The 16,997-nt window shown below is 44.9% G+C and overlaps 1 protein-coding gene across 1 annotated transcript in view; it reads left to right on the top strand.

Annotated features, from left to right (window-relative positions):
* Positions 1-630: 630 nt before the first annotated feature.
* FAXC (failed axon connections homolog, metaxin like GST domain containing) overlaps positions 631-16,997 on the top strand; it is a 73,031-nt gene continuing 56,664 nt past the window's right edge. The window contains exons 1-2 of the mRNA XM_008705012.2: positions 631-931; positions 6,087-6,222. Coding sequence (XP_008703234.1) covers positions 666-931; positions 6,087-6,222 — 402 coding nt within the window. The 5' untranslated portion in view covers positions 631-665. The remainder of the gene's footprint in view (positions 932-6,086; positions 6,223-16,997) is intronic.

The following is a 16,997-nucleotide window of genomic DNA, read 5'->3' as shown; positions in this document are numbered from 1 at the left end:
TCCAGCCTGCCACTCCGCGTGGCCCCAGGTGAGTCCCGCGCGCTCCGCGCTCTCGGGCCTGCGGGAGGGGCTGGAGCGACAGCGGAGGGCGGGCCGGGGCTTGGGGGGGACGGAGATCCGGGCCCTGACTGCCGCTTCCTCCCGGTGGAGCCGCATTTTCAGGCACCTCCGCAGCCCTAGCCCTAGCGCGCCGAGCCGTTCCCGGGCGTGTCGCCCGGAGGCGCGGAGCCCGCCGGGCGCGCCCAGCCCTGCAGCTCCGGCCGGGGCGGAGGCCGCCGGACCGCGGAGATGCGGGGCGGGGGCAGGGCGCGGGGTAGGTGACTTTATCCCGCCTCTGTTTCCCTGCCCCGGGGAGCAATGACATCACGCGGCCTTCTCCAGGCGCCGACACAAAGAGCGGCGCGGAGAGGCCGCTGCGGGGGGAGCCGGCGGCCGCTGCTGCCGCCCCGGGCCCTGGGGCCCCGCCGGCCAGGCCCGCCGCCCGCGGCCCGCGTCCTTCCTGCTCCTCCTCCGCCGCCGCCGCCGCCGCCGCTGCCGCCTCGGTCGCCGCCGCCCGCGCCGCCCGCGCCCCCAGCGCGCCGCTGAGCCCGCGCCGGGCCGCTCCGGCCCCTTCCGATGCGGGCGGCGCGGGCCCTGGGAGGGGCGCCCGCAGCCAGCCGCGCAGCATGCACTGGGGGGTTGGCTTTGCCTCGTCCAGGCCGTGCGTGGTGGATCTGAGCTGGAACCAGAGCGTCTCCTTCTTCGGCTGGTGGGCCGGGTCCGAGGAGCCCTTCTCCTTTTATGGGGACATCATCGCTTTCCCTTTGCAGGATTACGGTGGGATCATGGCAGGGCTGGGCTCCGATCCCTGGTGGAAGAAAACACTTTACTTGACCGGGGGAGCTTTGCTGGCCGCAGCTGCGTATCTGCTCCACGAACTCCTGGTCATTAGGTGAGCCGGAGAGAGGGCCCCGCGCACGGGCGCCGAGAGGGGCACCTGGCCAGGGCAGGGCTGGCGCGAGGGGGGACCGTGCCAGCCTCTCGGTCACGCCGCGCAAATGCCCAAGAATCCTGCCCTTACCTTTCCCTAGAGGCAGTCCGTGGTCACCTGGCCTGAGGGGCAGTTTCCAGTTGACAGGAGAATTAAACTGGTAGTGGGAGGGGAAAACATTTGTCTCCCAGTCCTAAGGTGCTAAGAGCAAAAATTCTCCGGGTTGTTGTGGAACAAAATAGTCTATTAGGAAATGCCCTTAGTAAGATGCTAAGTGCAGTGTTTGCAACAATAGAATGAGGCCTGGTGAAGATACTAAGTTACACTTTTACGAAATGCCTTATTTGTTTATAGGTAATAATGCTGGAATATTAACCACTAACCTTATCTTTTAGTTAAGGGTTAGTTCTCCACCATCCCTACCCAAATTTCAACATCATCAAAAGGCTGAAATTGCAAAAGCTCCAGAGACCTCTGGGTCCCTGTTTAAGAGGCATGGTCAGGTAGAGTAGTGTGCGGTTTTGATGCAGCCTTAATCTGGTGATCGGCTGCTCAGGTATTTCAGGCTAAGCACCATCCTGGGGTTTCAGTGCCATTGTTGTGTGAACAGTAGGAGATCCGAGGACAGGACTAGCACATGGGCGTGTTTGACAAGAACACGGGAGTCACCCAGGGCCGTAAACAGTTGCATCGGCTGCCTGCCGCAGAATGTTTACAGGACTGACTGGGAAATGCCAGAAAATGGAGGCCCCTGCTGTTGGTACATCCAGAAGGACATGAGATCTTTGTTTGAATAGGGTAATGCCATAGGCTCCTGGGATGGTCCTTTGGCTCACTGATAACATCAATTTATGGTTAAAATTTCCATGCATTGGAGCCCTCTGTCCCTGGGAGATGACCAGAAGCGGGCAGCTTTCAATAGCTCAGTATATCCCTGTTGGCCAGTATTTTTTAAGTAGTGACAAATGTGTTCACAGTGTCCTACACAATAGCTTATAAACAAAGACAGTGATAGGTGACCTTTAACAGGCCTGCGGGGATTCCAGGACTTTGTGACAGGCTAACTTAGGTATTTTGAGTATTTCTAATCTCCGAGAGGGTGGGAGATCATTAGGATCTGAGGAAATGTATTGGCTTTCACTATTATTTAGCCATAATTGAGAAGTTTCATTTTAAGCTTATTATGTGCACTAAATTCTCTCACTTAGCAGGTGCCTCGAATCATCTAGTTGAACCACATAAAGATTTTCAAAGTGAATTTTGAGTGAATTTCTCTAGATTATTTCCTATTTTTGCTAGTTTTAGAACTCTATTTCAAGTTAGATTTTAAGCTGTATGAAAAAACCAAAACATTTGTGCAGTACTTTAAATGGTAACCCAGTTGTTTCTTAATTATATTTCAGTCCAGAACCTTTTCAGGATCCAGAACCATGTGGCTTCTTGCCGGTTTAACCCTTTCTGGAGGGAGTGAAGGCACAGCTTCATAGGACCAAGTCTAAACCTTGCTTAAATGACCTTGCAGAAACAGCAAGGAGCGCAGAGCTCATCCTGGGAGCAGGCCACGCCCTGGCAGGTGTGGTCGCTGGACACAGAAGAGCCCTCTGCCCACAGATGTGTCCTTCTCCGCTTAGCGGACTACTTGAATGTTTATTTAGATAGAGATGTTTTTAATCCTTGGCTTATTCGCTTTTGTTTCTTGACGGATGTCTAAAGCCTGGGTAGGAAATATGTTATAATGGAGTAGAAGACCCTGTTATCATGCAAACAATAGAAACGGCTGCCCACCTTTGATCCCTTAGTAGGGACTCCGTATAGATGTGCTTTACTTGCGTTTATCCCTCTCCGCTGTGGTTGGATGCTTGATTCCCCTTTCATAGAGAAGGCAGGTACAGCTGAGGGAGGGAGGTTAAACCACTTGCCCAAGATCACACAGCAAGCGTAGTAGGATCCAGACCTGGGAAGGTGTGTGCCGAGTCTGCACTTTTTCCCGCCGCCGCCACCACTGCCTCCTAGAAAGTAGCAATGACGAAATAAGCCTGGGGGGGGGGGCGGGGGAGAAGAAGAGAAACGTAAAGAATTGGGGCATGGCCCAGGGAAGACAGGCCTGTGGCAGGGACCTGAGTTTCTGACAGCCTCTAGAGGCACAGAAAGACAGGGGGAGAGACTGAGCAAGGTCTGGGACTGCCATTCAGAGGTTACCTGATGGGGACTTCCATTTAGGGTGAAATCTGAGTGTCAGTTGTCTCCATAGTTTAGGCAAAACAAAACAATCCCAAATCTGCAAGATGGAAAACACACCTTGAAATGATCACAGTGTCTGAGGATATGGACAATGGTAAAGTCGTTACCACTTGACTTGGATTTTCTGCCGGAGAGACTTAACCTGAGTGTGTGGCCAAGTCTCTAGCGTGTAAAGGACAGTTGCCTGGTGAGAATTACTTAGGAAGGTTCATGAAGGAGTAACACCAAAGGAGGTATTTTGGATTTTATGCTTGCTTTTCCCACGGCAGTATTTTTAACCCAATATTGCCTCAGCTCTCTCCTTTACTTCCTCTGAGTGGTGACAGCCTAGCAGCTGTCTTAAAGCCAATCCATTTGAAAATGTGTTGTTTGTAAATTGAATGACTAAATAATGGTTGTGGTGTTGGTAGCTCTTTTGCACTTGGGGCCCTTGGGCCCAGCCTGTCCTAGAGAACTTAGGGAATCTGAGCAGCCCCCAGTCAGCCAACCTCTGACCTCCATAAACTAACAGCTCGTCGGCCGCACACAGGAGCATGGTCCTCTGTGGTCTCCTTCATGATGGGAGTAGGGGCTGGTCTTGTTGCTCCATAGGTGTTCTCTTATATAACCCTCATTATAAAGCCACTTTGGAAAGTACAGCTGTCCAGGTATTTTATAAAACACCTGCTTCTCTGATCCTAAGTTAGAGAGTAGTTTCTGATGTGTGGGAGGAGGGCGCTGGAGCCAGAGTGGCTTCACATGCACTTTGCTTTTAACCATGGAACCTTGGACATGAGAATAAGCTTCTTGGCTACTTGGTTTTCTCGTCTATAAAATGGGGGTAATCATAGTAGCCTTCCTCATGGAGTCGACTGAGTTAGCACATGTGAATTGCTTAGAACGGTTTGACATGTCAGTGAGCATTCAGTAAAAGTTGGCCACCATTAGCTATTATAACTTTCATCAGAAAGTTGGAGACTTGAATGGCCCGGGTCAAACTGGCTGTTTGGATAGAATTAACTGAGAAATTGCCCATTTCAGTGTTGTTGAAAGGCTTAGAGCTTGGGATCTGGAGCTATTAATGGCCTGATCTTAGAGTGATATCCCTGGGACAAGTTATTTAACCTCCCTGAGCTTCACTTTCCTTATCTGCTGTATAATATAAACTAAATTCAGACTATCACAATATCCACGCTGTGGTGTTACTTCAGAATGAAATAGAGGAATATGCATCATGTACACAAAGTCATTGGCATACGCTTGTCACATCCATTCTTATTATGACATGGCCCAAGTTAACAGAATTAAATGTTTCTGGCAGTGGAGCAGATTTTATATTTATCTCCTCTCTTTCCAGTTCTTAAATTTTTGCCTGGCTACTTTACATGAAAATACCACTCTGTGACTTGAATTATTTGACTGGACAAAGTCAGTTAATTGCCAAATCTAGTTTGCGCTCTCTGGGAACAGTCTAAGAGGCGTCTTGGTTTTAGGATCTGACCTCCCCAACATTTCATCTAAATGGAAGTCTTTGTTTTATATAGCAAATATTGCTGGAAAACAGCAAATATTTGTATTCTTTTGACTTGAGCAGTGTTTTCAAAGTGAGTCATTCTGAACTCTAAGTGGAATGGGCGCTCTGGTGGTAAACTTCTCCGAAAGAGTTTGTTTTACTGAACACAGACGCTGCAGGAGGTGAGCTCCATGGGCGGAGGATAGAAAGAGCTTGCACTTGCTTGGGTGGAAGTAGGAGTGGGATTAAACTGGGAGTGATGTGAGATTTTTAAAATTTAATCCTCATGCTAATTGACGCAGAATGGGTACTGCTCTCGCTTGCTGTGGGTGAGAGGAAGAGAGGCCTAGGGTAATGTGGCTGGTAGGAAGCAGGGCTTGGATTTAACCCAGGTCTCCATACTTGGAATCTAGCATTTTCTCAATTATAAGGTATCCATTGAAAAGCTGGGAATCCTCCCAACCAGAAAAGTAGCCAAGGGAAAACTAGACGTGTGGCTGAGACAGAAGGGAAATCCTCCCACCCAGAAAAGTAGCCAAGGGAAAACTAGACGTGTGGCTGAGACAGAAGGGAAGAGGGAGGGGTATTAAGTTATATGCTGTGTGGCGAGAGTGGGGACCCTGGGAACCTAGAGAAGATGAAAGAGAGCCCGGAAGCCATCTTCCTTGGCATCACACAGGTGAAAGGCCAGGTGAGGGCACACGGAGTTTGGAAGGAGGACCAGAATATTCAGGGTCTCAGATTCCCTGCAGACTTGGTTCCTAGCAGAGTAAACCTGCGCTGTTATTCCTGGGGTCTAGGGACAATTTCATGGTGCAGTCCAGGGGTCAAGAACATAGACTCTGCTCGCCTGATTCAGTCCAGGGTCTGCTATATACTAGCAAGGTGACCTTGGGCAAGGGAATCCTCTCTGCCTCAGTTTCCTCATCTATCACCCATGGATGACAGTAGTAGGTCCCTTGTAAAGTTATTGTGAAGATTAAATGAAATAATACCCGTGAAGCCCTTAGAACAATGCCTGACACCCAGGAAGCACACACACTCTCATTTTTATCCTTTCGGCTTGTGCCTGGCCGCGAAGCATAGCCAGCTGGAGGAGGGATGGGCCTGTACAAGTGCTCTTCCTGCCCCAGAGGCTATAGTTATCCCAAGGAGGTTGATACATAGTTACTCTCTAAGCCCTTGGGGTCACCGTGATCATTTGTGCGGTTCTCTGGTGTTTTGGCTAAGCTTCCACTCTGCTTCTGGGTGGGGTGAGCCCCCGCAACAAACAGATCTGCTTCTTCATTGAGGAGATACAACCCACCGGGGACCTCTGGGGAACAGAGGGAATTGAATGTATAACACGTGGATTGCTGTTCATGTCTGTTTTGGTTTTGGCAGGAAACAGCAAGAGATTGACTCCAAAGATGCTATTATTTTGCATCAGTTTGCAAGACCTAACAATGGTGTCCCCAGTTTGTCTCCTTTCTGTTTGAAAATGGAAACTTACTTAAGGATGGCTGACTTACCCTACCAGGTACTTCTGTACACACGTGTCTTATTCTCACGACAGTAATGTCAGAGGGGGAGTTCCTCATCTCACACGGTGGGAAGGGTTTCCTCTTGGTGTTGGGGGAGTGGGTATGAAATTAGCAGTGCCTGGTCGTTAGCAGATACTTAGAGGAGAGACTGGATTCTAGGGTCTGTTGATTTTTACATCCAGTTTAATGGGGGATCCAGAGGGTGTGGACTTTTGTAGGTTTCAGGGTCATGTATTTTTTCCCTGTCGTAGAATTGGCCTAGGTTAAGCTGGGCTAGGCCTCCTAGGCAGCTATTCATAAAGGTGGGTGTACCATTGCTCTGCGTGGTTTTTCCCTTGAGATTTCTGTTAGAAAGCGTTATATTTTGTCTCTCTTGAATCCTGGGGGGCAGAGCACCCAGCAGGCCACAAGGGAGATAGCTGTAGATTTTGTGAGAGCTTTTCCACAGTGCTCCATGTTCTGTTTGGGTGACTTTTAGGGAAACATTCGCTCGTGTTGGCATCAAAGAATGAACAGAGCAGTGTACTTAACAGAGGAATGTTTTCCTGTGAGTTGTGTCTCACAAATTTGGTGAGTTGTGTTTTCATTGTTATTCAGTTCCTTGTTTGTTTGTTTTAATTTCCCCTTCTCTTTTTCTTTTTCACCTAATATCTAGCTATATACAAGTTTTTAAAGCTTTGATTTTTGTTACTGTTTTTAATTTTGTGATCAGAACAGATAGTCTCTGTGATATTAATTCCTTGAAATTGACTGAGGCTTTAGCCTAGAGTGTGGCTGGTTTTTATGAACGTTGAAAATCGTTCCGTATTCTCCGTTTGGGCGAAGAGCTGTCTAGATTTCCTTGCTTGAGCGTTTGTTTACTGGGTTATTTAGGTCTTGTATATCTCTGCTTATTTTTTGTTTGCCTGTTCTAGTAGTTTCTGAAAGAAGTGGATTCAAATATCCACGGGTATTTGTTGATTTATCTTTTCTTCCTGCCGTCAGTTCTTGCTTTATGTAAGAGATCACATGGTTAGCACATATCGTGTGAAAGATCACATTTGTACTCTTTTGTTTCTTTTCCCGGTACATATAGCACCCGGCTGTGTCCCTGCTTTTTTTTACTTCTTGAATTTTATATTATCAGATACTGAGATTGATTCTCCAGCTCTCTTGTGGTCCATATTTGCTTGGGATACCCTTCTCCATCCTCTTTCTCTATTTTTTTGTGTATCTGTCTCTCATAGGCAATGTATTACCTGTAGCCAATCTAAGAGTCCTTATTCGGTGCGTTTTTTCATTTACACTTGTAATTATTGCTTAACTATGAGTTATCTCTAACATCCTATTTATTTATTTAACTTATTTTTTCCTAACATCTTATTTAATATTTTTTCCTCCTTATTATACTTGGTTTTTAATTTTTTCCTTGTTTCCTGCTTTCTAATGGATAGATAAAAAGAAACTTTCTTATCATTTAAAACAAATTCTATTTTTGTTGTTAGGGTTTTTGCTCTTACGATCCAAATTTGAGTTTATTCATCCCTATTATCATTTCTCAAATGCTGTGTTGGTCCTCTGATAATATCAGGATCTTATAGGTTCACGTGAATCTTGGGTCTCTCTTTTCCCAGCCCGGATCCCAAGTGTGTTGTTGGCTAATTTTTTTTTTTTTTCTTGTTGTCTAATGTTTTAATTCTGGAATTTTGGAAATCCTTTCCTTTTCTTCTGGTTCTTTTTTTAGGCAACAAAGCTTACGAAGTTTCTGATTAGCCTTATTTCCCATATATCTTCTCCTCCAGGATTATTTATCCTTTTATTTGAGCACTTTCTTGATGCATATTTTCGCATTGAGACTTCATGCAGCAAACCTCCAGTGGCTTTGCACGCCTGATAGCGTCTTTATTACGCCCTCATGTTTGAAACATCTACGTTCAAAGTTCTTTTCCTTCAGGGCTTTAAAAATATCACTCCCTCTTTTTCTTCATCAGTATTGCTATTGAAAAATCTGATGTTAGCCTGATTTTCTTCTCTCTCTTTCTGGAAGCTTTTAGAATTTGCATTTAATCTCAGTGTACTTCAATTTCACTATGGTGTGCCTTGGTGTGGGTCTTTATGTATCTTGTTGGGTCCTTTCTAAACTCTTGTAGTATGAAGTCTTGAATCTTTTTTTAATTCTGGGGAATTATTAATTTTCTTCAAATAGTTCCATTTCTTTTTTGTTTTAGCCTTCTTCTTTCTTGTCCCTTATTACCTGGATACTGAAATCTCTGCTTTTATATTCTCTATCTCTGAACATACTCCTTCATTCTTTTCTTCTTCCTTCTGGGTGGATTTGTCTTTCTGACATTCCGTTGTGTCTCTCTATTCTCTTCTTGTGTCCATCGTGCTGCTTATCTGTTGTGTTCAACTTCTATATTTTTCTTCTTAATATTCCCCCTTGGTTTGTATTGCAATTTCTTCTTTTACACCTTACAGGATATCTGTTATGCTAATTAAAATGGGTCTGTCCCCATAATCCTGCTTCATGGTGTAGACATTCCGTCTGTTGCTCTTGTGTGATAGCGGTTGTATGAGTCCCATGTCAACTTTGGTCTGAGATTTCCTTTTTGCCAGAGATGTCTGCTCCCCTGCCTGGGGATTTGTACGGGACAAGGGCCAGAGCTTAGGCTACAGGTTGGGTGCCTCTGAGGGGATGTAAGAAAAGAGGTGAGCCCCAGGTACCCCAAGCCACTATAGTCCCTATGGTTTGCTGCCCCTTCTCCAAGTGGCTCCGACTGGTCAGGGGTTCACCCGTAGGCTCTGACAAATTAGCAGCTCCGGGAGGAGGTGGTCTCCCTTGCTGGTAACAGAGCAGCTGGGCCAGGCTTTTGGGTGCCGGGGTAATGATGTCAGCCCTGCAACTCCCGACGCCCCCGGCCTGTGCTTTCTGAGCCAGTTTCTCTGCAGCAGAGGGGATGGGGCGGCAGTGGCCCTCCTAAGGCAGTGCTGGGATGAGATGAGTGGCCTCGCCTTGGCTCGGTGGGTGCTATTATGGAGGCCCCACTGGCGGTACGATGGCGTGGCACCTAACGGGGCTGCGGGCGCAGGGCTCTGGGAGGGCACGGTGTTTCTGGGGACCAGAAGGAGGTTGTTGATGATTGGCGACTGGAACGCAAGGGCTGTCTGGAGAGAGGAACAGGGCGATTATTCAGGACTTTCTAAGTCAGGAACAGAGGAGAAAACAGCACTGAAGACGGACAAAGCCTGAAGCAGCTAGACGCAGTGGGTCACGTTTGAAAGCCCATCGTGGAGCTGGGCGTTGGCAGCCAGCGCTGGGAGATACGGTCACCCAGGGGCTCCCGTTGAGGAAGAGGCTGCCGCCCAGCAGCTGCCGTCTCTGTTGCGTCCCCACTCCTGACCCAGTCCTGTTGGTTAGCCTGACAGCTTTGGGGCAGTTAGGGCGCCGGACCGAATTTTGTGCTCTGGAGTCTGAGCGCTTTCTAGATCTCTCGCGCCCCCTCCCCTTGGTGAAGGGATCCCGCCGGCCGTTTGCAGGGGCCGGCCCAGCGGCCCGGGCTGTGCTCCCCTTTCCCCTCTTGCCTTCGAGCCTGCAGCCTGACTGCCGGCCCGCAGCCCTGCCTTTGCTGCAGCCGGGCCCTCTGTTCGTGTCGCAGAACCGCTGCTTTCAGTTCGCGTGACCCGAGCAGCAGGACGCACGTCTCCCCAGGAAGCCGGAAGCTAGTGCAGAGGCCTTCCAGGTGACCACTTACCCCCTTGCAAAATTACTATTTCTTATTAAGTGTGTGTGTGTGTGTGTGTGTGCGTGTGTGTATTTTTATTTTTTATTTTTTATTTTTTTAAAGAAAGGTGTAGGCGTGATTTTTCTTCTGTGAGGTCTCTGTGGAAAATAAATGAAGGGGGTGTTCAGCTCAGGGCAGAGATTTAGGTAAGAGAAAAATGGTTCTGTGGTTTAGAAGGCAGCTCTGTGCCTGCGCTGGGTGCCTTGGGCCCTGCGTGCCCTTGGTGAGGGTTTGGGTTGCTGCATGTGGCGCCTGGGAAGTGCTGGGGGGCGGGCATCGCCTGCGCTCTGAGTGCAGAGGCGTTTTGTCAGAGATCCAGAGAACTCTACGCTCTGCCCCTTCTTTCCCTGTGCCTAGAACAAGAAAACATTAAAGTGGTATATTCCTAAGGGCACGACTTTATATTTGAAGCTTTTTTTTTTCTTTTTACTTTTTGACCAAAGAGAGACTGGAATAAATATTTGATGGCCATTAGTAGAAACTCAAAGGCTTTTTAAAAAAACCTTGGTCTGTTGGTCACAGTTACTATCTTTGCATCTTTTTAAAATCAGAATACACATATTGCTAGGTCAATTTCGAAAACTCTTCATTTTGTAATAATTATAGATTCATAGGAAGTTGTAGAAAAGGTACAAGGAGGTCCTGCAGATATGGTTAATTTTTTTTTTTCAAAATGAAAATAGCTTTACCTTTTCTTTCTGATTACGTATAGGTGATGTTTTGTCCTTATAAGAATTTCAGACAATACAAAGTGTAAGTGGGAAATGAAAATCTCCTGGCATCTTACTCGGTAGAGATTGCCATCACTAATACTTCGGGCCGTCCTTCCGTACATTTCTCCAGACACACAGAAAGATACCTACATCGTTTGCTCTAACTGGTTGTATAAGGAGCCTGTATTTCACACAATAACTTTTTTTTAAATATGAAAAAGAAAAAGGCTCCTTTGCAACTCTCTGCTCTGGCTTTCAGCCCCCTTTTTTTTTCTTTTAAATATTTTATTTATTTGAGAGAGAGAGAGCACTAGAGAGAGAGAGAGCAAGTACGAATGGGGGGCAGAGGGAGAGGGAGAGGCAGGCAGGAGCCCTCTGTGGGGCTTGATCCCAGGACCTGGGGATCATGATCTGGGCTGAAGGAAGATGCTTAACGGACTGAGCCACCAAGGCGCCCCCAGCCCTAACTTTTGATGTTCTATTTATTTGCTGATCTTGGCTGTTCCCACCCCCCATCTTTTTGTGTTGAAATTTTCTAAGCTACAGACAAGTTGAGAGCCTGGCACTGGGAATACCCATATGCCCTTCCCCCAGATTCACCAATTATTGCCTTTCTTGCTTTATTTCTCTTTATAGAAACCTTTGTGAATATTTTTTTATGAACCATTTGAAAGTAAGCTGCAGAAATCATGACACTTCACCCCTTAATACTTCAGTATGAATCTCCAAAAAAGAAGGACATTTTTTTCTACAAAACTACAATACACAATTGTAAAGGGAAGTACTCTGTTTTTTTCCTGTCTACATGGGAGAAAACCCAGTTTTTCCCTACTGTGTGTTTCTTTCCTGTGAATTGCCTTTGGTACTAACATAAAACACTTCATTTCTGACACTTCTGGTCACCAAATGTGTGGATTTTTTCCCCCCACAGGAGGCAGCTGTCTGTGACACGATCCGGGTGTCCTACAGTTTCATTCAATTCTGATGCTCGCTACCCAGAGACAGTGTCATATCCCACAGGTTAAGGGCTCAGTCCCACAGACTGTATCCTTCCCCCTCCGCAGAATTCAGGGAAACACTTATGTTCACCAATTTATTAAAGAATACGTTAAAAGGTACAAATGAACAGCCAGATGAAGTGGTACATAGGGTGAGGCCTGGGAGGCTCCGAGCGTAGGAGCTTCTGTCCCTGTGGAGTTGGGGTGTGTCACCCTCCCCATATGGATGGATTTGGCCATCTGGAAGCTCTCTGAACCCCATACTTCTGGGATTTTATGGAGGTGTCCTCACATAGGCATGATCAATCATTAACTGCATTTCCAGCACCTCTCCTCTCTCTGGAGGAATGGGGGGGGGGCTGAAAGTTCCTGGCTGCTAATCAAGGGTTGGTCTTTCTGGTGACCAGCTACCACCCAGGAGCCATCCAAGGAGCCCACCCAGAGTCCCCTCATTAAGACAAAAGATGCTTCTAGTGCTTGTATCACTTAGGCATTTTCATAAGGCTTTTAGGGGCTCTGTGTTTGGAACTGGGGGCAGAGACCAGCATATGTATTTCTTATGTCATAACAGTGGATACATGGATTTTTTCCCCCAGTGTGTTATAATCCACTAAAGTTGCTCAAATTATCTCAAATATAGCCAGTGGGAGACCTTTCAAGATGGCTGCAGGGGTGCAGTGAATGTCATGGATATATATTTAGCTGAAAATTGAGGGGACCATGGCTAGTGTAGCAAGTCAGTGTCCCAAGACTTTGGGATTTCTTTTAAGGTCTCGCATTCTCCATTTCAGAATGCTGATGGTGGTGTTCATACTTCTGACGAAGGCGCTTGTCAAACACTTCATGTGCATTTTCTCACTTACTCCTGCAACTGTTGTTATCCCCATTCTGTAGATGAGGAACTGAGGCCCAGGAAAGATTAAGGGAGACCCAGGGAGGACCAGGGTCGCACTGAATAAATGATGGAATGAGATTTTTAAACTCGAAGCCTATGGCTTTCACTGCTGTGCTGATAATATAGTGTAAGTGTGAAATAATCTCACCTATGGCAGACTGACGGGGAAGCTTCAGCTTGGAAAAAATAGAGGATTTACCTCTTCATGTTTCTTCTCAAAATTACTTTCAGAAACTACCCTCAGTGGGCCAGTCAGACTCCAGTTGCTTGAATAAAACAGGCCAGGAGTTCCTGACTATATTTAAAGAAGTTAAGGAAAATTAAGGAAAGTGAAGTATTAAAAAGTATGTTTTGCTTTTAACAGTAATATAACCAATTCTGAAAAATTAAAGTTCATGGAAGGATCATCGGCATCTCATAGTCTTGCCAATTACTTGAAACATTTTTGTGTTTCTTTTTTAAATATTTTTTGAATTCATCTAATTTTTAGTTAGATACGATCACAGTGTCTCTAAAATGTTGTCTCCTACTTTTTTATCTGGGAAGCAAAATACATTTTTTTCAGTTGATCTTTTTTATTTTTATTTTTATTGCCGTGTAGTTGACATGCAGTGTTTTGTTAGTTTCACTTACCATAATACTCTCTGGCTCTATGAATGGTGCTGCAAATGGCAAAATTTCATTCTTTTTTATGCCTGAGTAATATTCCATTCTGTCTATCTATCTGTCTGTCCATCCCACATCTTATTTTTGCTTTCACCTATTGATGGACACTTGGGCTGCGTCCATACCTTGGCCATTGCAAATAATGCTGCAGTAAACATACGGGTGCATATATCTTTTCAAATGAGTGTTTCGTTTTCTTTGGGTAAATACCTAGTGGTGGAATCACTCGATTGTATGGTGTTTCTGTTTTTATTTTTTTTTAAAGATTTATTTATTATTTATTAGAGAGAGGGGGAGAGAGAGAGAGAGAGCACGCACATGGGGGGAGGGGCAGAGGGAGAGAAAAACTCAAGCAGACTCTGCAAAGAGCACGGAGCCTGACACAGGGCTCAATCTCATGACCCTGAGATCACTACCTGAGCTGAAACCAAGAGTCAGACACATAACTGACTGCGCCACCCAGGCGCCCCTGTTTTTAATTTTTTGAGGAACCTCCATATTGTTTTCCGTGGTGGGTCTACCAATTAACATTCCCACCAACAGTGCATGAGCGTTTCCTTTTTCCTACATTCTTGCCAACACTTGTTGTTTCTTTTTCTTTCTTTCTTCTTTTTTTTAAAGATTTTATTTATTTATTCGACAGAGACAGAGATAGCCAGCGAGAGAGGGAACACAAGCAGGGGAGTGGGAGAGGAAGAAGCAGGCTCATAGCGGAAAAGCGTGATGTGGGGCTCGACCCCAGAACACTGGGATCACGCCCTGAGCCGAAGGCAGATGCTTAACCGCAGTGCCACCCAGGCGCCCCAACACTTGTTGTTTCTTGACTTTCTGATACTATTCTGGCTGGTATGAAGTAATATCTCATTTAGTTTTGATTTGCATTTCCCTGATGATTAGTGACATTGAGCATCTTTTCATGCATCTGTTGGCCATCTACATGTCTTCTTTGGAAAAATGCCTGTGCTGGTCCATTGACCTTTTAAAACTCTTATTATTATTATTAATTATTATTTTAAAATGTTGAATTGTAGGAGTTCTTTATGTGTTTTGGACATTAACTCCTTATTGGATATATCATTTGCAAATATTTTTTCCCATTTGGTAGGTAGTCCTTTTGTTTTGTTGATGGTTTCCTTTGCTGTGCAAAAACTTTTTAGTTTGGTGTAGTCCCAATTGTTTATTTTTGCTTTTGTTTCCCTTGCCTGAGAAAACAGATCCAGAAAAATATTGTTAAGGCTGATGTCCAAGGGATTACTGTCTGTTTTCTTTTAGAAGTTTTATGGTCTCAGGTCTTACATTTAGGCATTTAATCTATTTTGAGTTTAGTTTTGTGTGTAGTGTAACAGAGTTGTCCAGGTTCATTCCTTTGCATGTAGTTCTCTAGGTTTCCCAGCACCATTTATTGAAGATACTGTCTTTTTTCCATTGTATATTCTTGCCTCCTTTCTCATAGATTAACTGACCATATAAGCATGAGTTTATTTTTGGTCACTCTATTCTGTTCCATTGATCACTGTGTCTATTTTTATGCCAGTTCCTATACTGTTTTGATTACTGTAGCTTTGTAGTATAGTTTGAAATCAGGGAGTGTGATACCTCCAGCTTCATTCTTCTTTCCCAAGATTGCTTTAGCTATTCAGGGTCTTTGATAGTTCTGTACAAATTAGGATTATTCATTCTAGTTCTTTGACAAATATTAATAGTATTTTGGTAGGGATTGCTATGGGTAGTATGGACATTTCAATAATATTATTTCTTCCAATCCATGAGCATGGTATATCTTTCTATTTATTTGTGTGGTCTTCAGTTTCTTTCATCAATGTCTTATAGTTTTCAGAGGTTCAGTCTTTCACCCCCTTGGTTAAATTTATTCCTATGTATTTTTTTCTCTTTTGATGCAATTGTCAATGGGATTGTTTTCCTAATATTTTTTTTCTGCAAGTTTATTATTAATGTATAGAAATGCAACAGGTTTCTGTGTATTAATGTTGTATTCTGTAATTTTACTGAATTCATTTATTCTAATAGATTTTTGGTGGAGCCTTTAGGGTTTTCTATATATAGTATCATGCCATCTACTAATAATGACAGTTTTACTTCTTCTTACCAATTTGGATGCCTTTTATTTCTTTTCCTTGTCTGATTGCTGTGGCTAGGACTTCCAGTACTATGTGGAATAAAAGTGGCAAGAGTGGACATCCTTGTTTGTTCTTGATTTTAGAGGAAAAGCTTTCAGCTTTTCACCATTGAGTATGATGTTAGCTGTGGGTTTTTCATATGGCATTTATTCTCTTGTGGAATGTTCCCTCTATACCCACTTTGTTGAGAGTTTTTATCATGAACGGATGTTGAGTTTTGTCAAATACTTTTTCTGCATCTAAAAATAAAATTTTTGATGACAAAAACTTACTGGAACTTTCATTTCCGTAACAATCAATTATTAATTTTTGTTACTCCAGTTTTCAAAAGGGGTCTAGATAAAAATGTACCAAGTACTCAGGGAGGGGGTGGTCTAGAGGGAAAGGCAGATGTACAAACAGTAGTATTATAAGAAGAGGGGAATATACACTGTACAGTGGAAGCATGGAGGAAAGGAGGTGATGGTTGCACCTTGGGGAAATAGTTCACCAACAAGATGAAATTTGAACTAAATGTTTTAGGGTGGATATAACTTGGCAGAGGTTGGGAAAAAGGATTCCTGTAAAAGGTAAGGCATGTACAAAGTCAGAGAGGTGGCAGAGACTCTGATGTGTTTGGGTGTGGGCAGTTGGAATTCATAAGTCTGGAGGGATTGATAACAAGGAGGCTGGGCAGGTGGGCAGTGGCTAGATGGTATAGGGCTGGACTGCTATGTGGAAGGGGTTAGAATAGACCCATTAAAAACCACTGGATAATTTTGGGCAGCAGAGATCTTGTGTCTCATTTGCACTGCAGACAGTTTCAGTGTGCAGGGTAGAATCCGTCTGCAGATGACAAGAGTCCTGAAGGGTATGTGTTAGGATGATATGGGTGGTATCAAGAGTTAACCTGAAACAGGTGCTATGTTATAGGGTAAATTGACATCTTTAGTGTACAAATTACAAGAATGTCTGATGTACTAACAACTTTTAGAGGTATGTGACATTTCTCCTGGTCACATCAGGGGGAATGTCTAGTGCCGGGCCAAGGAGTGGGGGCAGCAAATCCCACTCTAATTCCCAGTGTTCATAAAGTGTGTGACTCCCTCACCCCTGCTCCACCCCATATGGGACCGTGTCCTCTGAGACACCGTAAGATTCTAGCACGGGTGTGAATCAAAGGGGAACTTACCACGGATACAGAGTTCTGGGCACCATTCCCAGGATTCTGATGCAGAGGTCTGGGATGGGGCCCAGGAATCTACATTTTAACCCACATGGGACTTGAATCTATTGGATGCACTTTCTTACACCTAAGTGTTATAATTTCTGGGACCACTTGTTTGCAGTGTAGTGGTATTAAGCATTATTCAGGCATTAGCTGGTGGGTTTCAGATGAGGTCCTTGTAGTAGCCTGGCCAATGTGAGCCTCATCATGGTTTATTTTCACTGTTTTGCATCTATGGTTTGTTCTTACATTATAACTAGACCAACTGTTACCAGGATCATTTCAACACTACCTCTCCTCTCTGGTCTTTTTTGTAATATACCAGAGCTCATGATAAAATCTGTGGGAGCAAGTAATGTCTTCATGTGAGGTCAATCCTTTTTTTCTGTTCCT

The sequence above is a fragment of the Ursus maritimus genome, unplaced genomic scaffold (assembly GCF_017311325.1).
Source record: "Ursus maritimus isolate PB19 unplaced genomic scaffold, ASM1731132v1 scaffold_13, whole genome shotgun sequence".
Lineage (NCBI taxonomy): Eukaryota > Metazoa > Chordata > Mammalia > Carnivora > Ursidae > Ursus > Ursus maritimus.
Note: the sequence above shows the minus strand (reverse complement) of the source record. Positions and strands in the feature narration are given on the sequence as shown.